This window comes from Dermochelys coriacea, chromosome 5, assembly GCF_009764565.3.
Source record: "Dermochelys coriacea isolate rDerCor1 chromosome 5, rDerCor1.pri.v4, whole genome shotgun sequence".
Lineage (NCBI taxonomy): Eukaryota > Metazoa > Chordata > Testudines > Dermochelyidae > Dermochelys > Dermochelys coriacea.
In genome coordinates this window covers 51,982,477-52,000,041 of record NC_050072.1, presented here as the reverse complement: position 1 = coordinate 52,000,041, position 17,565 = coordinate 51,982,477, and the positions used below count along the sequence as shown (strand labels likewise).

At 40.6% G+C, this 17,565-nt stretch overlaps 1 protein-coding gene across 6 annotated transcripts in view; it reads right to left on the bottom strand.

Annotated features, from left to right (window-relative positions):
• Window positions 1–4,068: 4,068 nt before the first annotated feature.
• FAM151B (family with sequence similarity 151 member B) overlaps window positions 4,069–17,565 on the bottom strand; it is a 38,702-nt gene continuing 25,205 nt past the window's right edge. For all 6 annotated transcript variants that reach the window (XM_038403079.2, XM_043514952.1, XM_038403080.2 and 3 more), the window contains 3 exons: window positions 12,618–12,835; window positions 10,043–10,178; window positions 4,069–4,775 (listed from right to left, as the gene is read on the bottom strand). In XM_038403079.2, coding sequence (XP_038259007.1) covers window positions 4,622–4,775; window positions 10,043–10,178; window positions 12,618–12,835 — 508 coding nt within the window. In that variant the 3' untranslated portion in view covers window positions 4,069–4,621. The remainder of the gene's footprint in view (window positions 4,776–10,042; window positions 10,179–12,617; window positions 12,836–17,565) is intronic.

Sequence of the window (17,565 nt, the reverse complement as noted above, 5' to 3'; positions counted from 1 at the left end):
GATGTGTTCTTCCCACCACAGGAATGTTAAATGTTATTATATTATGGTCACTACTTCCAAGCGGTCCTTTTATAGTTACCTTTTGGACTAGATCATGTGCTCTACTCTGGAGTAGATCGAGAATTGCCTCTCCTCTTGTGGGTTCCTGTACCAGCTGCTCCAAGAAGCAGTCATTTAAAGTATTGGGAAATTCTGTCTCTGCATGTCGTCCTGAGGTGACATGTACCCAGTCAATATAGGGATAACTGAAATCCCGCACTATTATTGAGTTTTTTATTTTGATAGCCTCTCTAATCTCCCCTAGCATTTCATCATCACTATCACTGACCTGGTCAGGTGGTCGATAATAGTTCCCTACTGTTATATTCTTATTAGAGCATGGAATTACTATCCATAGAGATTCTATGGAACATGTGGATTCATTTAAGATTTTTATTTCATTTGATTCTACATTTTCTTTCACATATAGTGCCACTCCCCCCATCCAACTGCACACATGACCTGTTCTATCCTTCCGATATATTTTGTACCCCGGAATGATTGTGTCCCATTGATTGTCCTCACTCCACCAGGTTTCTGTGATGCCTATTATATCAATATCATCCTTTAACATGAGGCACTCTAGTTCACCCATCTCATTATTTAGACTTCTAGCATTTGTGTACAAGCACTTTAAGAACTTGTCACTGTTAATTTGTCTGCCCTTTTCTGATGTGTCAGATTCTTTTGTGAATGTTTCTCGTCTGATCTGGCACATACTTTGTCCTCTTTCATCCCCTCCTCCTGACTAAAACTAGAGAATCTCTATCAATAGACTCTCCTCTAAGAGAAGTCTCTGTCCAATCCATGTGTGCCTCTGCAGCAATCAGCTTTCCCCCATCTCTTAGTTTAAAAACTGCTCTGCAACCTTTTTAAATGTTAAGTGCCAGCAGTCTGGATCCACTTTGGTTTAGGTGGAGCCCATCCTTCCTGTATAGGCTCCCCCATCCCAAAGTTTCCTCAGTTCCTAATAAATCTAACCCCCTCCTCTCTATCCTATCGTCTCATCCACTCATTGAGACTCTGAAGCTCTGCCTGCCTACCTGGCCTTGCGTGTGGAACTGGTAGCATTTCTGAAAATGCCACCATAGCGGTCCTGGATTTCAGTCTCTTTCCTAGCAGCCTAAATTTGGCCTCCAGGACTTGTCTCCTACCCTTCCTTACGTCACTGATACCTACATGTACCACGACTACTAGCTTCTCCCCAGCACCACACATAAGTCTATCTAGATGCCTCGAGAGATCCGCAACCTTTGCACCAGGCAGGCAAGTCACCATATGGTTCTCCCAATCATCACAAACCCAGCTATCTATCTTTCTAATGATCAAATCTCCCATTACTAACATCTGCCTTTTCCTTATGACTGGAGTTCCCTCCCCCGGAGAGGTAACCTCAGTGCGAGAGGATACCCCAACATCATCTGGAAGGAGGATCCCAACTATGGGAAGGTTTCTCTCTGTTCCTGTTGACTGCTCTCCTTATCTGAGCCTTTCATCCTCCTTAACAGTGCAGGGGCTGTCTGACTGGAAGTGGGACAAATCTACAGTGTCCTGGAAAGGCTCATCAACATACCTCTCTGCCTCCCTTAGCTCGTCCAGTTCCGCCACCAGTTAAGGAAAGGTAAGAAATGGGAATGGGGATTGGAACAGTAGGAAGTGTTCACTCAGCTTAAAATGGCATTAGCACAAGCCCCAGCCTTGGTATATCTAAAAGAAGGACAGCCTTTTGTATTACAGTTGGCTACTACAAATGCTGGAATGAGTGCTATCTTAAGCCAAGACCATGGTACAGGTCTTTGACCTCTGATGTGTGCTTCTAAGACTCTAGATGGAGTAGAACAAGGATTTATTCCTTATGGAAAAGAGGTATTGGCATTAGTTTGGGCTTTGCAACATTAGGACTATCTCCAGTGTTTTTGAAAACATCCCATTCACTTCTAAAATACATGCTGACAGGGAAAATTAATGATGGGCATGTTTCCAATCCCAGGTTAACAAAATGGATACTAGCCTTGTTAAATAAAAATATAGCCATGGAAAAGATTCCATGTCTATCTCCAGTCTCTTTTGGTCTCCTAATAGAAGCAGAACAACATGAATGTTCTTTACCAGAAATTCCCACGAAGCACCTATACTATTCCAAGGCGGAACAATTCTAAGCGAAATCATGGATAAAGTAGATGTAGTTTGGTTTTTGGATGGTTCTAGATTTTCTGAGGAAGATAAAGCATATGCGAGATATACAGCAGTGAGAATATCAGAAGAGAAGGTTTTTAAGGGTCAATGTTTGCCACATTCAGTGTAAGCTGCCAAAATTGTAGCGTTAAGAGTGGCACTGGAAAACACACCAAGAGATGAAGCTGTGGTTATTTTCACAGATTCTGACTGAATACTGAGAGCTGTAATAGACTGGATACCTTAAAGGGAGAAGACGGGAGAAATCAGGGAAGGTAAACCTATTAGTCATGCTGAAGAATTAACTTATTTATGGGGATTAGCACAACAAAGAACATAATCAGTACTAATGGGAAAAGTAAAAGCCCATAAGAAAACTGTTGAGGGAGCTCAGTGGAATCAGAAGGCAGATGAACAGGCTAAAAAGGAAGCCAAGGAAGGGATGATACGGCAACCGCAATTCCAGCTGGCCCGATAACAAAAATAGAGGTTGAAAAGATAGAACAAATTGATTTAGTAGAAAATAAAGAAAAGATCCAAAAAATAAAAAACCACTGTGGAAAATCTAAGTCTAATGATCATGATGGTTCTGGGAAGTCACTTACAAAGAAAAGAAAATATGACAATGATTATATAAAATATGGCTGTGATGTTGCACTCTATATGATTTTATGAAAATATGCTAATGACTGTGAATATAATGTAACTGGAATATGCTTCATGCAAAAGGTCTCTTGTAAGGTGTCATTACAAAGCTTATAATCTACTGAGTGTGGTCATCCTATTTGTATAAATGCATCATTCTTGTATCTGAAACTATAAATATGAAATATAACTCTGAGGGCCTATTGTAATTATGCAAAGTGTGGGTCATTAATGGTGGTTTGGAATCTTGATGGCTCTCATCAGCCAGGACAATTGACTCTGTTTGTAGGCAGGCTTTCTTGTGAGTCAGCCCGGGAGGAATAAAGGCTTGGAGTCTCACAGGAAATGTGATCATGTCACCTGGTACTGAAATCCATCTTAAACCTGGTGCTTTTCCATTTAGAAGGGGGTGGGGGAGCAGAAAGACAAAAGATTCCCGCCTTGTGCCAAAGCCACATAAGGGGGTAGAACAGAACAAAGGGGGCTGCAAACATAAGAAATCTCCTAGCTACCACCTGAGCTGGAACAAGGGCTGTACTAGGGGAAAGGATTGTGCCCAGACTAGGAAGGCATCCAGTCTGTGATAGAAGCTTATTAAAACATCTGAGGGTGAAGTTTTATCTATATTCAGTTTTCTCACTGTATTAGGCATAGACTTGTGTGTTTTATTTTATTTTGTTTGGTAATTCATTTTGTTCTGTCTGGTATTACTTGGAACCACTTCAATCCTACGTGCTGTATATAATAAAATCACTTTTTACTATTATTTAACGCAGAGTATGTATTAATACCTGTGGGGGGCAAACAGCTGTGCATATCTCTATCAGTGTTATGGAGGGCAAACAATTTATGAGTTTATCCTGTATAAACTTTATACAGGGTAAAACGGTTTTATTTGGGGTTTGGACCCCGTTGGAAGCCAGGCATCTGAGTGTTAAAGACAGGAACACTTCGTAAGCTGCTTTCAGTTAAGTTTGCAGTTTGTGGGATGTGGTTCAGAGCTGGGTCTGTGTTTGTGGCCGGCAAGCATGTCTGGCACATCCAGGCAGGGTTCTGTAGTCCCCATCTAGCAGGGAAAGCAGGGGCAGAAGTAGTCTTGGCACATCAGTTGGCAGCCCCAAGGGGGTTTCTGTGATCCAACTCGTGACAATGGCTTTACATGCACTGGTGATCAAGAATGTCCAAAACTACTGTGTGTAATTTGTGGTGATGTCCTAGCAAACAGCAACCTCAAACCTTCTCTACTTTGGCTCCATTTAGAAACTAGGCATCCTGCGTAACTTAACAAGCCTGTTGATTTTTTCAAGCGAAAATTAGCTGAGAGGAAAAGTGACATTACCAGTTTTTTATCCAAAGTAAGTACTGATAATGAAAATGCACTTGAATGGTCATACCGCGTGAGCTACTGAGTAGCAAAAGTATCAGAAGCCCATACCATAGCAGAGAGCTTGATTGATCCATGTATAAAAGATGTACTTCATTGCATGCTCAAAGAAAAGGCTGAAAAAAGGATTGACATGGTACCTTTGTCTAATAATATGTTGTCACAAAAAATTAATGACGTCCAAATAAGGAACCTGGAGAGCTCATCTAGTCCAGTCCTCTGAGCTGAGGCAGAGCCGTGTATACCTATACCAGCGATACTCAGACCTCAGTCAATCAGGACTTAAATTAGTGATCAATATTACCCAAAAGAGCCACAGTAGTGTAAATTCATTGTTTCATTTACTATTTATAGTGTCAGTGTCTATTTCCTTTATATTCATACTTCTATTCCTATGGCCTTTCTGAATTCAGAGTTTTGTGGTTCCAAAATATCATAATAAACCCTACTTTTATCAAAGTTCTCTCTGAGATAGAGCAGGTCTTCTATGGAGTACTCATCATGCATTCCTGTCCAAACAGTCAGGCTGTACCTGTATTAACAGAGTTATTAAAATTCCATATTTTTATCTTAATACAAAGCATCAGACACATAGAAAGACAGTACTGATAGGCTTCTAAAATAATTAGGACTCTGGTATCTTAATTTCAGATACAATTACATATAAAAAACTAAAGGATGTTAAGGTTGGAAAGTCAAGCAATCAAAAGTTAGGAAATAACAGAATTTAGGTTGCCTGGGAACTATTAATTCAGCATCCTTGTGCCTGTGTATTATGATACACTCTTTAATTACATGATCACATACTATTTTTCCCCACAGGATCACAAGATAGATGATGTTCAATGGTAGCTATTCAATATTTCTTTTTGTTCATACCATTCTATCCCTGCCTCTCCGATGCTAAACAATTCATTTAAACCATACGCTTCATAGGTGGTCACTGATTGTGTTCCTGCAGTTTCTGGATGTTCACCTTGAGATATCTGGGGCCATATTTGTCACAGTGCTGAATACTCATTGGGACAATGGAAGTCAATTGGAGCTATGCACTAAAACATATAAAGTACTATAAAATGCTAAGTACTCTGAAAAAAAAATCAGGTCCTAGGTTTCTCTAATTGGGTACCCCAAATTAGTTGACACTTTACAATTTTGCCCTTGATCTCTAGGTTTCAGATCCTCCTCTGTAAATGGGGATAACACCACCATCTTACGTCACAAGGGGTAAAGATAAATTTGTTGAAGTTTGTGAACTACTCATACTATGGTAAGAGCTATAAGAAAAGACCAAGAGGAAGTTAACAATTCTGTATTCAACGCAGTGTTTCAACAGAGTGTAGTAAATATGGCCCTAGCCACACATTGAATAGTGAAGGTACAAAAAAAAATATTGAACAGTTACCCATTCAGTGAGCACCATCCATCGTGTCCACTGAATAAAGAGGTCCTACAGGAAAAAGTAGTATGTGATCATGTAGTTAAAGACTATATCATAATGCTCATGCACAAGGAGAATGACTTAAGATTCCACCTTAAATACTGGCATTTCCTAATTTTGAATGCTTTATTTTACATGTTTACTGTTCTTTTAATATCGTTCTTTTGTATATAATATCCTAAGTGTTTAAAAACAACCTAAAAAAATGAACTCTATTAAGAACAACCATATTGACTCCTGAATTGGTCATGGGCAGGGTTGGAACCTTTACATCCACAGCACAAATCTCTACTACTTAAGCTAACAGAGTAATTGGTAATGGTAATAGGTTGTTATTAGGGGTGTTGATTAATCGCAGTTAACTCACATGATTAACTCAAAAAAATTAATCGTGATTAATTGCAGTTTTAATTGCACGGTTAAACAATAGAATACCAATTGAAATTTATTAAATATTTATGGATTTTTTTTACATTTTAAAATACATTGATTTCAATTACAACACAGAATACAAAGTGTGCACTGCTCAATTTATATTATTTTTATTACAAATATTGCACTATAAAAATGTTAAAAGAAACAGTATTTTTCAATTCACCTCATACAAGTACTATAGTGCAATCTCTTTTTTGTGAAAGTGCAACTTACAAATATAGATTTTTTTGTTAAATAACTGCACTCAAAAACGAAACAATGCAAAACTTCAGAGCCTACAAGTCCACTCAGTCCTACTTCTTGTTCAGCCAATCACTAAGACAAAAAAGTTTGTTTACATTTAGAGGATATAATACTGCCCTCTTCTTATTTATAATGTGACCAGAAAGTGAGAACAGGCATTCACATGGGACTTTTGTAGCCGGCATTGCAAAGTATTTATGTGCCAGATAGCTAAACATTCATATGCCCCTTCATGCTTCAGCCATCATTCCAGAGGCCATGCTTCCATGCTGATGACACTAGTTAAAAAAAATAATGTGTTAATTACATACGAGACTGAACTCCCTTGGGGGAGAATTGTATGTCTCCAGCTCTATTTTACCAGCATTCTGCCATATATTTTATGTTATAGTAGTCCCAGATGAAAAGGAGTACTTGTGGCACCTTAGAGACTAACAAATTTATTTGAGCATAAGCTTTCGTGAGCTACAGCTCACTTCATCAGATGCATTTGGTGGAAAATACAGAGGGGAGATTGATATACACACACAGAGAACATGAAACAATGGGTTTATCATACACACTGTAAGGAGAGTGATCACTTAAGATAAGCCATCACCAGCAGCAGGGGGGGGGGGAGGAGGAAAACCTTTCATGGTGACAAGCAAGGTAGGCTATTTCCAGCAGTTAACAAGAATATCTGAGGAACAGTGGGGGGTGGGATGGGGGGGAGAAATAACATGGGGAAATAGTTTTACTTTGTGTAATGACTCATCCATTCCCAGTCTCTATTCAAGCCTAAGTTAATTGTATCCAGTTTGCAAATTAATTCCAATTCAGCAGTCTCTCGTTGGAGTCTGTTTTTGAAGCTTTTTTGTTGAAGAATAGCCACTCTCAGGTCTGTAATCGAGTGACCAGAGAGATTGAAGTGTTCTCCAACTGGTTTTTGAATGTTATAATTCTTGACATCTGATTTGTGTCCATTTATTCTTTTACGTAGAGACGTCCAGTTTGACCAATGTACATGGCAGAGGGGCATTGCTGGCACATGATGGCATATATCACATTGGTAGATGCGCAGGTGAACGAGCCTCTGATAGTGTGGCTGATGTGATTAGGCCCTATGATGGTGTCCCCTGAATAGATATGTGGACAGAGTTGGCAACGGGCTTTATTGCAAGGATAGGTTCCTGGGTTAGTGGTTCTGTTGTGTGGTGTGTGGTTGCTGGTGAGTATTTGCTTCAGGTTGGGGGGCTGTCTGTAAGCAAGGACTGGCCTGTCTCCCAAGATCTGGGAGAGTGATGGGTCGTCCTTCAGGATAGGTTGTAGATCCTTGATGATGTGTTGGAGAGGTTTTAGTTGGGGGCTGAAGGTGATAGCTAGTGGTGTTCTGTTATTTTCTTTGTTGGGCCTGTCCTGTAGTAGGTGACTTCCGGGTACTCTTCTGGCTCTGTCAATCTGTTTCTTCACTTCAGCAGGTGGGTATTGTAGTTGTAGGAATGCATGATAGAGATCTTGTAGGTGTTTGTCTCTGTCTGAGGGGTTGGAGCAAATGCGGTTATATCATAGAGCTTGGCTGTAGACAATGGATCGTGTGGTATGATCTGGATGAAAGCTAGAGGCATGTAAGTAGGAATAGCGGTCAGTAGGTTTCCGATATAGGGTGGTGTTTATGTGACCATCGCTTATTAGCATCGTAGCGTCCAGGAAGTGGATCTCTTGTGTGGACTGGTCCAGGCTGAGGTTGATGATGGGATGGAAATGATTGAAATCATGGTGGAATTCCTCAAGGGTTTCTTTTCCATGGGTCCAGATGATGAAGATGTCATCAATGTAATAATTTGCAAACTGGATACAATTAACTTAGGCTTGAATAGAGACTGGGAATGGATGAGTCATTACACAAAGTAAAACTATTTCCCCATGTTATTTCTCCCCCCCATCCCACTGTTCCTCAGATATTCTTGTTAACTGCTGGAAATAGCTTACCTTGCTTGTCACCATGAAAGGTTTTCCTCCTTCCCCCACCCTGCTGCTGGTGATGGCTTATCTTAAGTGATCACTCTCCTTACAGTGTGTATGATAAACCCATTGTTTCATGGTCTCTGTGTGTGTATATCAATCTCCCCTCTGTATTTTCCACCAAATGCATCCGATGAAGTGAGCTGTAGCTCACGAAAGCTTATGCTCAAATAAATTTGTTAGTCTCTAAGGTGCCACAAGTACTCCTTTTCTTTTTGTGAATACAGACTAACATGGCTGCAACTCTGAAACTAGTCCCAGATGATGACTCAGCACATGGTATTCATTTTAAGAACACTTTTGCTGCAGATTTGACAAAACGCAAAGAAGGTACCAATGTGAGATTTCTAAAGATAGCTACAGCACTTAACCCAAGATTTAAGAATCTGAAGTGTCTTCCAAAATCTGAGAGGGATGAGGTGTGGAGCATGCTTTCAGAAGTCTTAAAAGAGCAACACTCTGATGTGAAAACTACAATACTTGAATCACCAAAAAAAGAAAATCTACCTTCTGCTGGTGGCATCTGACTCAGATGATGAAAATGAACATGCGTCGGTCCACACTGCTTTGGATTGTTATTGAGCAGAACCCATCTTCAGCATGGATGCATGTCCCCTGGAATGGTGGCTGAAGCATGAAGGGGCATATGAATCATTAGCACACCTGGCACATAAATATCTTGCAATGCTGGCTACAACAGTGCCGTGAGAACATTTGTTCTCACTTTTAGGTGACATTATGAACAAGAATTGGGCAGCATTATCTCCTGCAAATGTAAACTAACTTGTCTGGCTGTGCGATTGGCTGAACAAGAAATAGGACTGAGTGGACTTGTATGCTCTAAAGTTTTAGATTGTTTTATTTTTGAATTCAGTTATTTTTTGCACACAATTCTAGATTTGTACGTTCAACTTTCATGATAAAGAGATTTCACTACAGTACTTGTATTAGGTGAACTGAAACATACTATTTCTTTTGTTTTTACAGTGAAAATATTTAATGAAATATACATCACATTTTTACTATATAATTATAAAATAAATCAATTGGAATATATCCGATATCAACTCGATCGAGTGACAAGGACTGTTGAATGGAACTCCTTCCAGGGTTTCATGAAATACATGTAATATATTGTATTCATTTCATGAAATGTAAACACTGAATCTAATACAAAGTATATACAAAATGCAACTGTTTAAATTGGTTTGAATTGATTCCAAATTGAGAGATTAAACTATTGAGTCTATTTGACTACATTTGAGTTGAGAAGTCTTTATGATGGAACTTAGCACAATGTGCCTTAGTTTCAAGGCTTTGCAGATTCAGTTATGAAATCATTTTAAAAATATGTTTAGTAGAATTTTAATATTTTGTGCACACATAAATTGCCCCACTTTATTATAGCAGACAGAATATCTTTAGTCCATATATTTTATGGGGGAAATTCCCATGTAAAAAAATCATTTCAGTTTGCTCTTTTATTGATAATGTTGTAGCTATCTTGAATGCAAATTAATATATATGACAAAACAAATTTTAAAACTGAGTAATTTTTTGTTAAAAAAAAAAGCTTTTTAATATGGTTTGTAATAGGTGTGCACATAATAAATGTGTAACATCTGACTAGTATCTGCCTTTATCATGCAAATGACTAAACAAGAAGTCCTCAAACTTACCTGTTTGACTTTTGTAATAACCAGAGCAACTCAGATTTTGACTGTCGTACCAAAGCTGCTCTAACAGGAAACGTTACAGGCTGAGTAAGTGCGTCACATATCTGAGCCATCTCTTTCACCATTGCCCAACTGTATCCTATTGGAAAGATCATTTGATGCAGTATTAAGAAACTCTCCACATTCCTATCAGAATATAAAGGTATCATGATTTATAAAATAGTTAGATTTAAAGATATACCACTGTTCCATACTGTCGACATGTGGATTTTGTGAAAATCTACTATTTCTAAAAATGAAATTGAACAAAACATGACTATGATCAAAAATGAAACTGACTACTCATTTTCACTGTCCAAGTTCAGAAAAATGCCAGAAGTAAATATCAGCATAAATAGTGAAAAATAAATTATACAGCATTTGTAAATTCTTTATTTCAGTTACTTAAGTGTTATTTGTAATATTTTCAAAGAAATATTAGTTATGAGGAAATCATGACCCCACTGAAGTAATTGGGAATTCTGCCATTGACTTCAATGGAGACATGGTTTCTAATGTAACAGTGACCCTTTAAAAATAAAAACTCTTTGAAAGAATAAGAAAAAAGGTAATTTTAAGAATATTTCCGAAAGAATAAAAGAAATAACTGACATGGTTTTAAGTTATACAGAAATGAGGTGGCTAAAAATATTTTAGTTAGGGCTTGGAGAAAATATGTTTAAAAGCAAGCAGTTTAAAAACTGCTTGCTTTTAACATCTATTTTTGCAAGCTTCAAAGCTAGTAAAAAAATTTTTAATTTGTTCTTTCATTCAATGTAATGGAAAGCATCAGGTAATCTTAACTACAGGCATTGCTATCTCTGCCATCTATTACATCACAGTGGTAAAAACACTAGTGGCCAGCAGCATCTTGTCTACACCCGTGCTTCCATTGCTGCTGTCACTGGTGAAGCTGCACCAGTGTTAGAGTAGTGAAAACTTTTGGGGGAAAAGATTAATGTAGGTCCAGACTATACATAGAACTGTGATTTAATACGCAGGTAATAATCACTTAAAATATCCAGTTACAATTAGTGCAGTTTCACTGTATCCATACAATCACATTTTGCACAGTAGCCACACATCAAATGTATTTGTACATTAACATCTATCACACTGTTTTCCTCTGTTTGTATGAAGGCACTCTGGGGAAAAAAACTGGGCTGATATCACATAGCATCCCAGCCAGGAATTAAATGCCCAGGTAACTTTATCCACAGAGTACCGATATCACCACCTGGGGCAATGCTGGGATGTTGTATTGCAGAGAGACCCGGGAGAAAGAAGGACCAGACAGCCCTGTTACCCAAACATGATTAGCTGCTCCTGCCTAAAACACACAACAGTGATACAACCTGATTACAGGAAGACAAAAATCAACTTAGGCTGCCAGCAAGGGCAATACATAATTAACTGTCACCTTATTTAACATTCCTCTTACTTAAATACTACGCCAGCCTCTTCTGAAAACAAAGTTACATGAAAATCATGAAATATCTCCTCAAAAGCAGAAACAATCAGTTGAAATCTGTGTGTCCAGTACTAGTTAGGTTGTACCAACCACCTGTATATGTGTGAAGTTTTAAACTAGTAATTGTCAGAATGAAATGTTATATCTTTAATGCCTTTGGCCGCTAAGTATTGTTTTTGCTGTCTTTTACCAGTGCACACATCATAAGCCTTCCATTTCCGTTTTTCAGCTTATAAAAGTCTTCATACAATCTCTTTGATGGAAAGGCCATTTTGATGTGAAAATGCAACAGTTGCAATCATAGAAGATCAGCTGTTTTTTTATATTATAAAGTGAGGTAAGAGTGAAACGAAAGCTCCTGTCTGAGTAATAACAGTATGCACAAAATGAAGTGAACTGTAATTAAATATTTAAACTTGTATTACACTTCCTTGGATAGTCAGATTTGTTTTCACTTTTTAAAATTTCACTTTTTAAAAATTCATGGATAATCAGCATGTAGAAGTGTACATGGCCTGATTTACAAAACCCTTGCAAAGAATTCAGCTTCACAAATTTAAAAAAAAAAAAAATACAGTAGGACATATCTGTATGGATCTTGTTTGAACTAACAAACTGTCTTAATCCATCTCATTGTCCTTAATTATTGCAGAAGTCTAAATAAGGATTAATTTAATAGAATATTAATACTAAGGGCCTGATCTTGCAGTAATTCAGTGGAAGTTTTGCCCAAGATGCGACTGAAATATTGACAGCTGGAAGGACTGACAGCAGCACTGTAAAAGCCCTGATATCTAAGGAACAGGTTAAAAAAATAAATACAGTTAACTTCAAGAACAGAAATATAGTGGATCTATATATGTTCATAAACCCTATTTTCCAATTCTATACTAAGTTGCAAAATGACATAAATTTAATGAAATTATTGTCTTTTAGTCTATTTTATTTATATTAATTACATTTTAAAAAAACTGACACAGATGTATGCAAAAGAAATTGCATCTATGTTATTGAGGCAAATGTGGAGGCAACCTCAAGCCTTGCACCATGTAAATCTTCCATCTTTACCTTTATTGCATTGTTGAGGCTGCCACCCAGTTGTCCAGCCCAACGATAAGGTCACATGCGGGCAGAATGAAGTTACAGTGTCTAGAAATCTTTTTGCATCCACGACAGCGTTACTTCCATTAGGTCCAGGGAGAATGTCTGCATTAATCCAGACAGGTCGCCTCAGATGCAACTTTATGCCTTCAAGAAGCATCATAGAGGGCTTCACCGCTGCTAGACTGTAAAGATAAACACACTATCAGCAAGACAACAGATTCCTAGTGATATGATGGGAAAAAATACAATACACACACACTCTACTGAAACTGTTTCCACAAGCTAGGGCTAGTTCAGGCAATGCTGTTAACCAGCTGCTGGGGACCTCCTGTTTATGAGGCCCCATCCCAATCATATCCAGATTACAAAGCTCATGTGGGTAAAGTTTATGCCTCACTGTTGCATCGCATGGAGTATGAAATGCTTCATGCTCACTGAGAGCTCTGGGGTGAGTTGCCTGATAAATCAAGATGTCTTCCTCTTCTCTTCATTGTGCCCTGGTTGAGATTCTCACCTTCTCCTGTTTAATAAGACACCTCCATCTAATATTTCCCTGTCTCACTCACAAACACATATACCTACTCTCTTCCTTTCCACACTTGGCATATTTAAGGCAGATGGATGAGAAATGTCACACACAATCTTGGGTACTGCAGCTGGAGGATCTATTTGCTTTGCTTTGCAGGGGCTCCAGATGTCCCTGAACTAATGCTGCTACAAGCTACTGAATGCAAAAGATAAATATCAGGCATCTCAAAATATACTTTAAAAGTATATTTAGATTTCCTGCAGATTTCCCTAGACAAAAGGAAAGAAATTTTTTCTCCCCAAAAACACTTCATAGGTGGAGCTTCTGCCTGCCTCTTCCCGTTCTTACCTTAATATGCCAAGATCTTTGAATTAAGCGGCACATAAGACCCAAACTGATATTATTTGTATTATCGGAGTGCCTAGGAGCCCTAGTCATGGACCAGCACCCCATTTTGCCACCACAATAGCAGTGTCCAAAACCAGCATAAAAAGTGGGATTATATGGTCAGTCATGCTAATGGAGCGGATTAAAAAGATAACCAACAGGAGTAATATGCAAAAGGTTCCTGTATATATATTGTACATATCTCTAATACAGGAACAGCTTTATTACTCCTGGGGGAATTCTGCATCACTGTGCATGTGCAGAATTCATGGCCCCCGCAGATTTCTTTGCTTACCTGCAGAAAAATGACTTCTGCTGGGGAAGCCAAGGGAAACTGCAAGAGCGGTCATGCGCCCACTCCCTGGCAGTGCAGACAGGTTGGTTTGGGCACCCAAAACTGCTGGTAGAGAGGTAAATCACCGCCAGGAAGGGGCAAGGGGTGGGTAGTCATGTGTGAGAGAGAGAGAGAGAGACAGACACTCTGTCCCTCTCACTCACTATTGCAGCACTCTTGGCATGCAGGGTCAGTGCTCTGGGGTATTTCTGAAGAAGCAGGTGTGGGGCAGGCTCTGTTCCCTCACGTGGAGGAGAATGTAGTAGCCTGCCTGCTTAGCGAATCGTTCCCATTGTTTTTAGTGAATCCTCCAGGAGTATAAAACAGGTGTAAAAATTTTAAGGATCCTTTACATAGCCAGAGTGGTGAAAGGAGCCTTATTATAAAGGACAGTAGAGCCTTATAAATGCTTATGGCGCTTTAGTGATTAGAACTGTTCTAAATTTTTGGAATGAAAAAATTTCCTACCAAAATGTGCTCTTTTCTGGAGATGGTCAGTAGCATAGGCACCAACTCCGTGGATGCTCCGGGGCTGGAGCACCCATGGGGAAAAACTGGTGGGTGCTCTGCACCCACTGGCAGCTCCCTGTCCCACCCCCCACTCCCAGCTCACCTCTGCTCTGCCTCCTCCCCTGAGCTCGCCATTACTCTGCTTCTCCCCCTAGCTCCCAGCGCTTGCTGCGCAAAACAGCTGTTTCGTGGTGGCAAGCACTGGGAGGGAGGGGGGAGGAGGGGGAACGTGGCAGGCTCCAGGAAAAGGCGGGGCCGGAGAGGCATTTGGGGAAGAGGTCCAATAGGGGCAGGGATGGGGTGGAGTTGAGACGGGGACTTTGGGGAAGGGGTTAAGATGGGGGCAGGGCAGGGGGCAAGCACCCACCGGCACCTGGAAAAGATGGCGCCTATGGTCAGTAGCCAGTATAAATTGTGAATTTGAGTCCCCAGCCCTCACTTATTCTTCAGTTGCCTATGATGTAACATTAAGCATATGACTACATATATTTGTTGACTAATACTTAGAAGTAAAGGGTCAGTACTAGCTATATTACTAATAGACAGAGGGGGTTTGGGGATTTCCTCCAATGCTCCCCACTCCCATTCTCCATCCATTGTATTTTAGTTTAAATAAATTACCAAGATAATTGAAACCAGCTGGATTATATCCCATTATTTTGACAAAAATATGCAGAATTTTAAAATATTGTGAGCAGAATTTTTAAGTTTTGGCACAGAATTTCCCCAGGAGTACTTTATCCAAAAGCTGCTGCTCTTTTGGACAGTTTCTCTCATGTTACTCTCCTGGTTGTGCTTGTACTATGTGACTGTATTTTTTAAATGCTTTTATACAATTACATTTTTATACTGGTTTCAGAGTAGCAGCCGTGTTAGTCTGTATTCACAAAAAGAAAAGGAGTACTTGTGGCACCTTAGAGACTAACAAATTTATTTGAGCATAAGCTTTCGTGAGCTACAGCTCACTTCATTGGATGCATTCAGTGGAAAATACAGTGGGGAGATTTATATACACATACAGAGAACATGAAACAATGGGTATTACCATACACACTGTAAGGAGAGTGATCACTTAAGATGAGCTATTACCAGCAGGCAGGGAGTGTGGGGGGAAAAAAGAAAACCTTTTGTGGTGATAATCAAGGTGGGCCATTTCCAGCAGTTGACAAGAACGTCTGAGGAACAGTGGGGGGTGGAAATAACATGGGAAAATAGTTTTATTATTCTTTACTGCCGCAAACTGGGGGACCAGAGCAGCTCCTCCACAAGGGTGGCCAGTGCCAGAGAGTGATGCACTGGGGATGATGCATGCACTGCCATCATTGCCGGCTTGCCCATGGATTGCACTGGGGCCCGAACCAGTGCCAGCGACCTCTCCCGCCTTGGAGGGGAGGCTGGTGCCATAAGGTCCAATGCAGCCTCAAATGCCTCCAGCACAGAGGGGAGCTGCAGGTCTTCTTGGTGGCGGGCCAGCAAGTGATGAGGGTCCGGACTCGACTGGACCCCCCACTGGGGTAGGAATCGATGTGAGCCGTAGCAGTTGGGCACTGGATGGAGGCTTACCGACTGCCTGATCCTTAGACCTGGTCAGGGAATATCCTCTGTCTGACCTCTTCTTTTTGTGAGGTACCAGGGATTGAGACCAGTGCCTCACAGAGGTCTGGGTCCTGTGCACAGAGCTGTGGCGGTGCCGAGAATCTCTAGAGGAGTCCTTCCTTGGCACTGGCTCACGCATCAAGATGCTTGGAGTGGCTCCCCCATACCAGGTTCTGACTAAGGCCGAAGCATTGGCTCCATAAGTAAAATACAGAGGCGCTGATATCTGTCCTTTAAGGTTCTAGGGCGGAACTCTCTGCAGATCTTACAACGTTCTCTAAGGTGGCCCTCATCGAGACACTTCAAGCACTAAGTGTGCGGGTCACTTCTGGGCATAGACCTGCCACAGTCTGTATGTGCCTTAAACTCTGGTGACCGAGGCATAGCCCAGTGCCAGGGGAACGTTGTGGGGGGAGGGAAGCCCCCCCAAAGGAAACATATGAATCTATTTACACTAACTACACAAATAAGAACTACACTAGTACTATATACACTAAAAAGGACACTGTGAAGAACAAGCACTTGCCAAGGCAAGAGCAATTGGGAGTTCCAGCTAGCTGTAACAAGCAGTAAGAAGGAACTGAAGGGGTGGTGGGTCAGCAGGGCCCTATATTGAGCGCCAAGAGGGCACCCAGACCGACCTTATAGATACTGCTGGGGCACAACTCCGGGGGCACCCAGGCGGACCTTATAGATACTGCTGGGGAAAATCTTCCATCTGTAGTGCACGCAGCGTGCACACACCTGATTGGAATTGACATGAACAAGCACCCGAAGAACAGATATTTATAACAATTTATAAGACAAATATTTTTCAGTTTTCCACCCTCAGTACGTCTGAAAATCCAGTACCATCTCTCTGAAAATGGGCACCGAGAAAATGAGGAATACACAATACCTCTACCTCTTGAGCTAATAGAGTAACTGGAGAGGATAAAAGCCCACCGTTGCCATGTGGACAATTCACTATAGAGGGATAAGACAAATGCTTTGTCAGGGGTTTCACAGCTATTTGCTGTCCTCAGAAAAATGTAGAAACTTGGAAATCCTGAGGTAGATTCCAAATTCTGAAATGGATTGTTTCTAGTGGTTATTTATGCTTCTACCCTTTACCCCAGCCTCTATGTGTCTCTCTTCGTAGCCAATCTCTCCAGACCCAATTCCAACCCACACTCTCTGTCTATCCACCCCACCATCCCGACTTTTGTGACCTACCCTCTAAGCTCCTATACATCCCCATGTCTCCTGAACCCTTCTGCTCCTATCCCCAGGGACCCTCCGCAAGTACCTCCATCCATCCTTATATACACCCCTCTCTATTAAATCTCACCCCCCAAAAAATCCTTATTAGCCCCAGAAAACCCTTCCCTACCCTCCTCAAATATTCCCCTTCCCATACTGAGACCCAGCACCCCAGCTCCCTCGATCAGTCCTAATGGCCCCTCCTCAACCCCCCTTATATATTTCCCCTCCTCCACTGAACCCCAACACCCCATCTAGCCCCTCTCCTCTGGAGGGGTGGGAGGTCCTGAGGTGGGGAGTCGTGTCCTATTGCT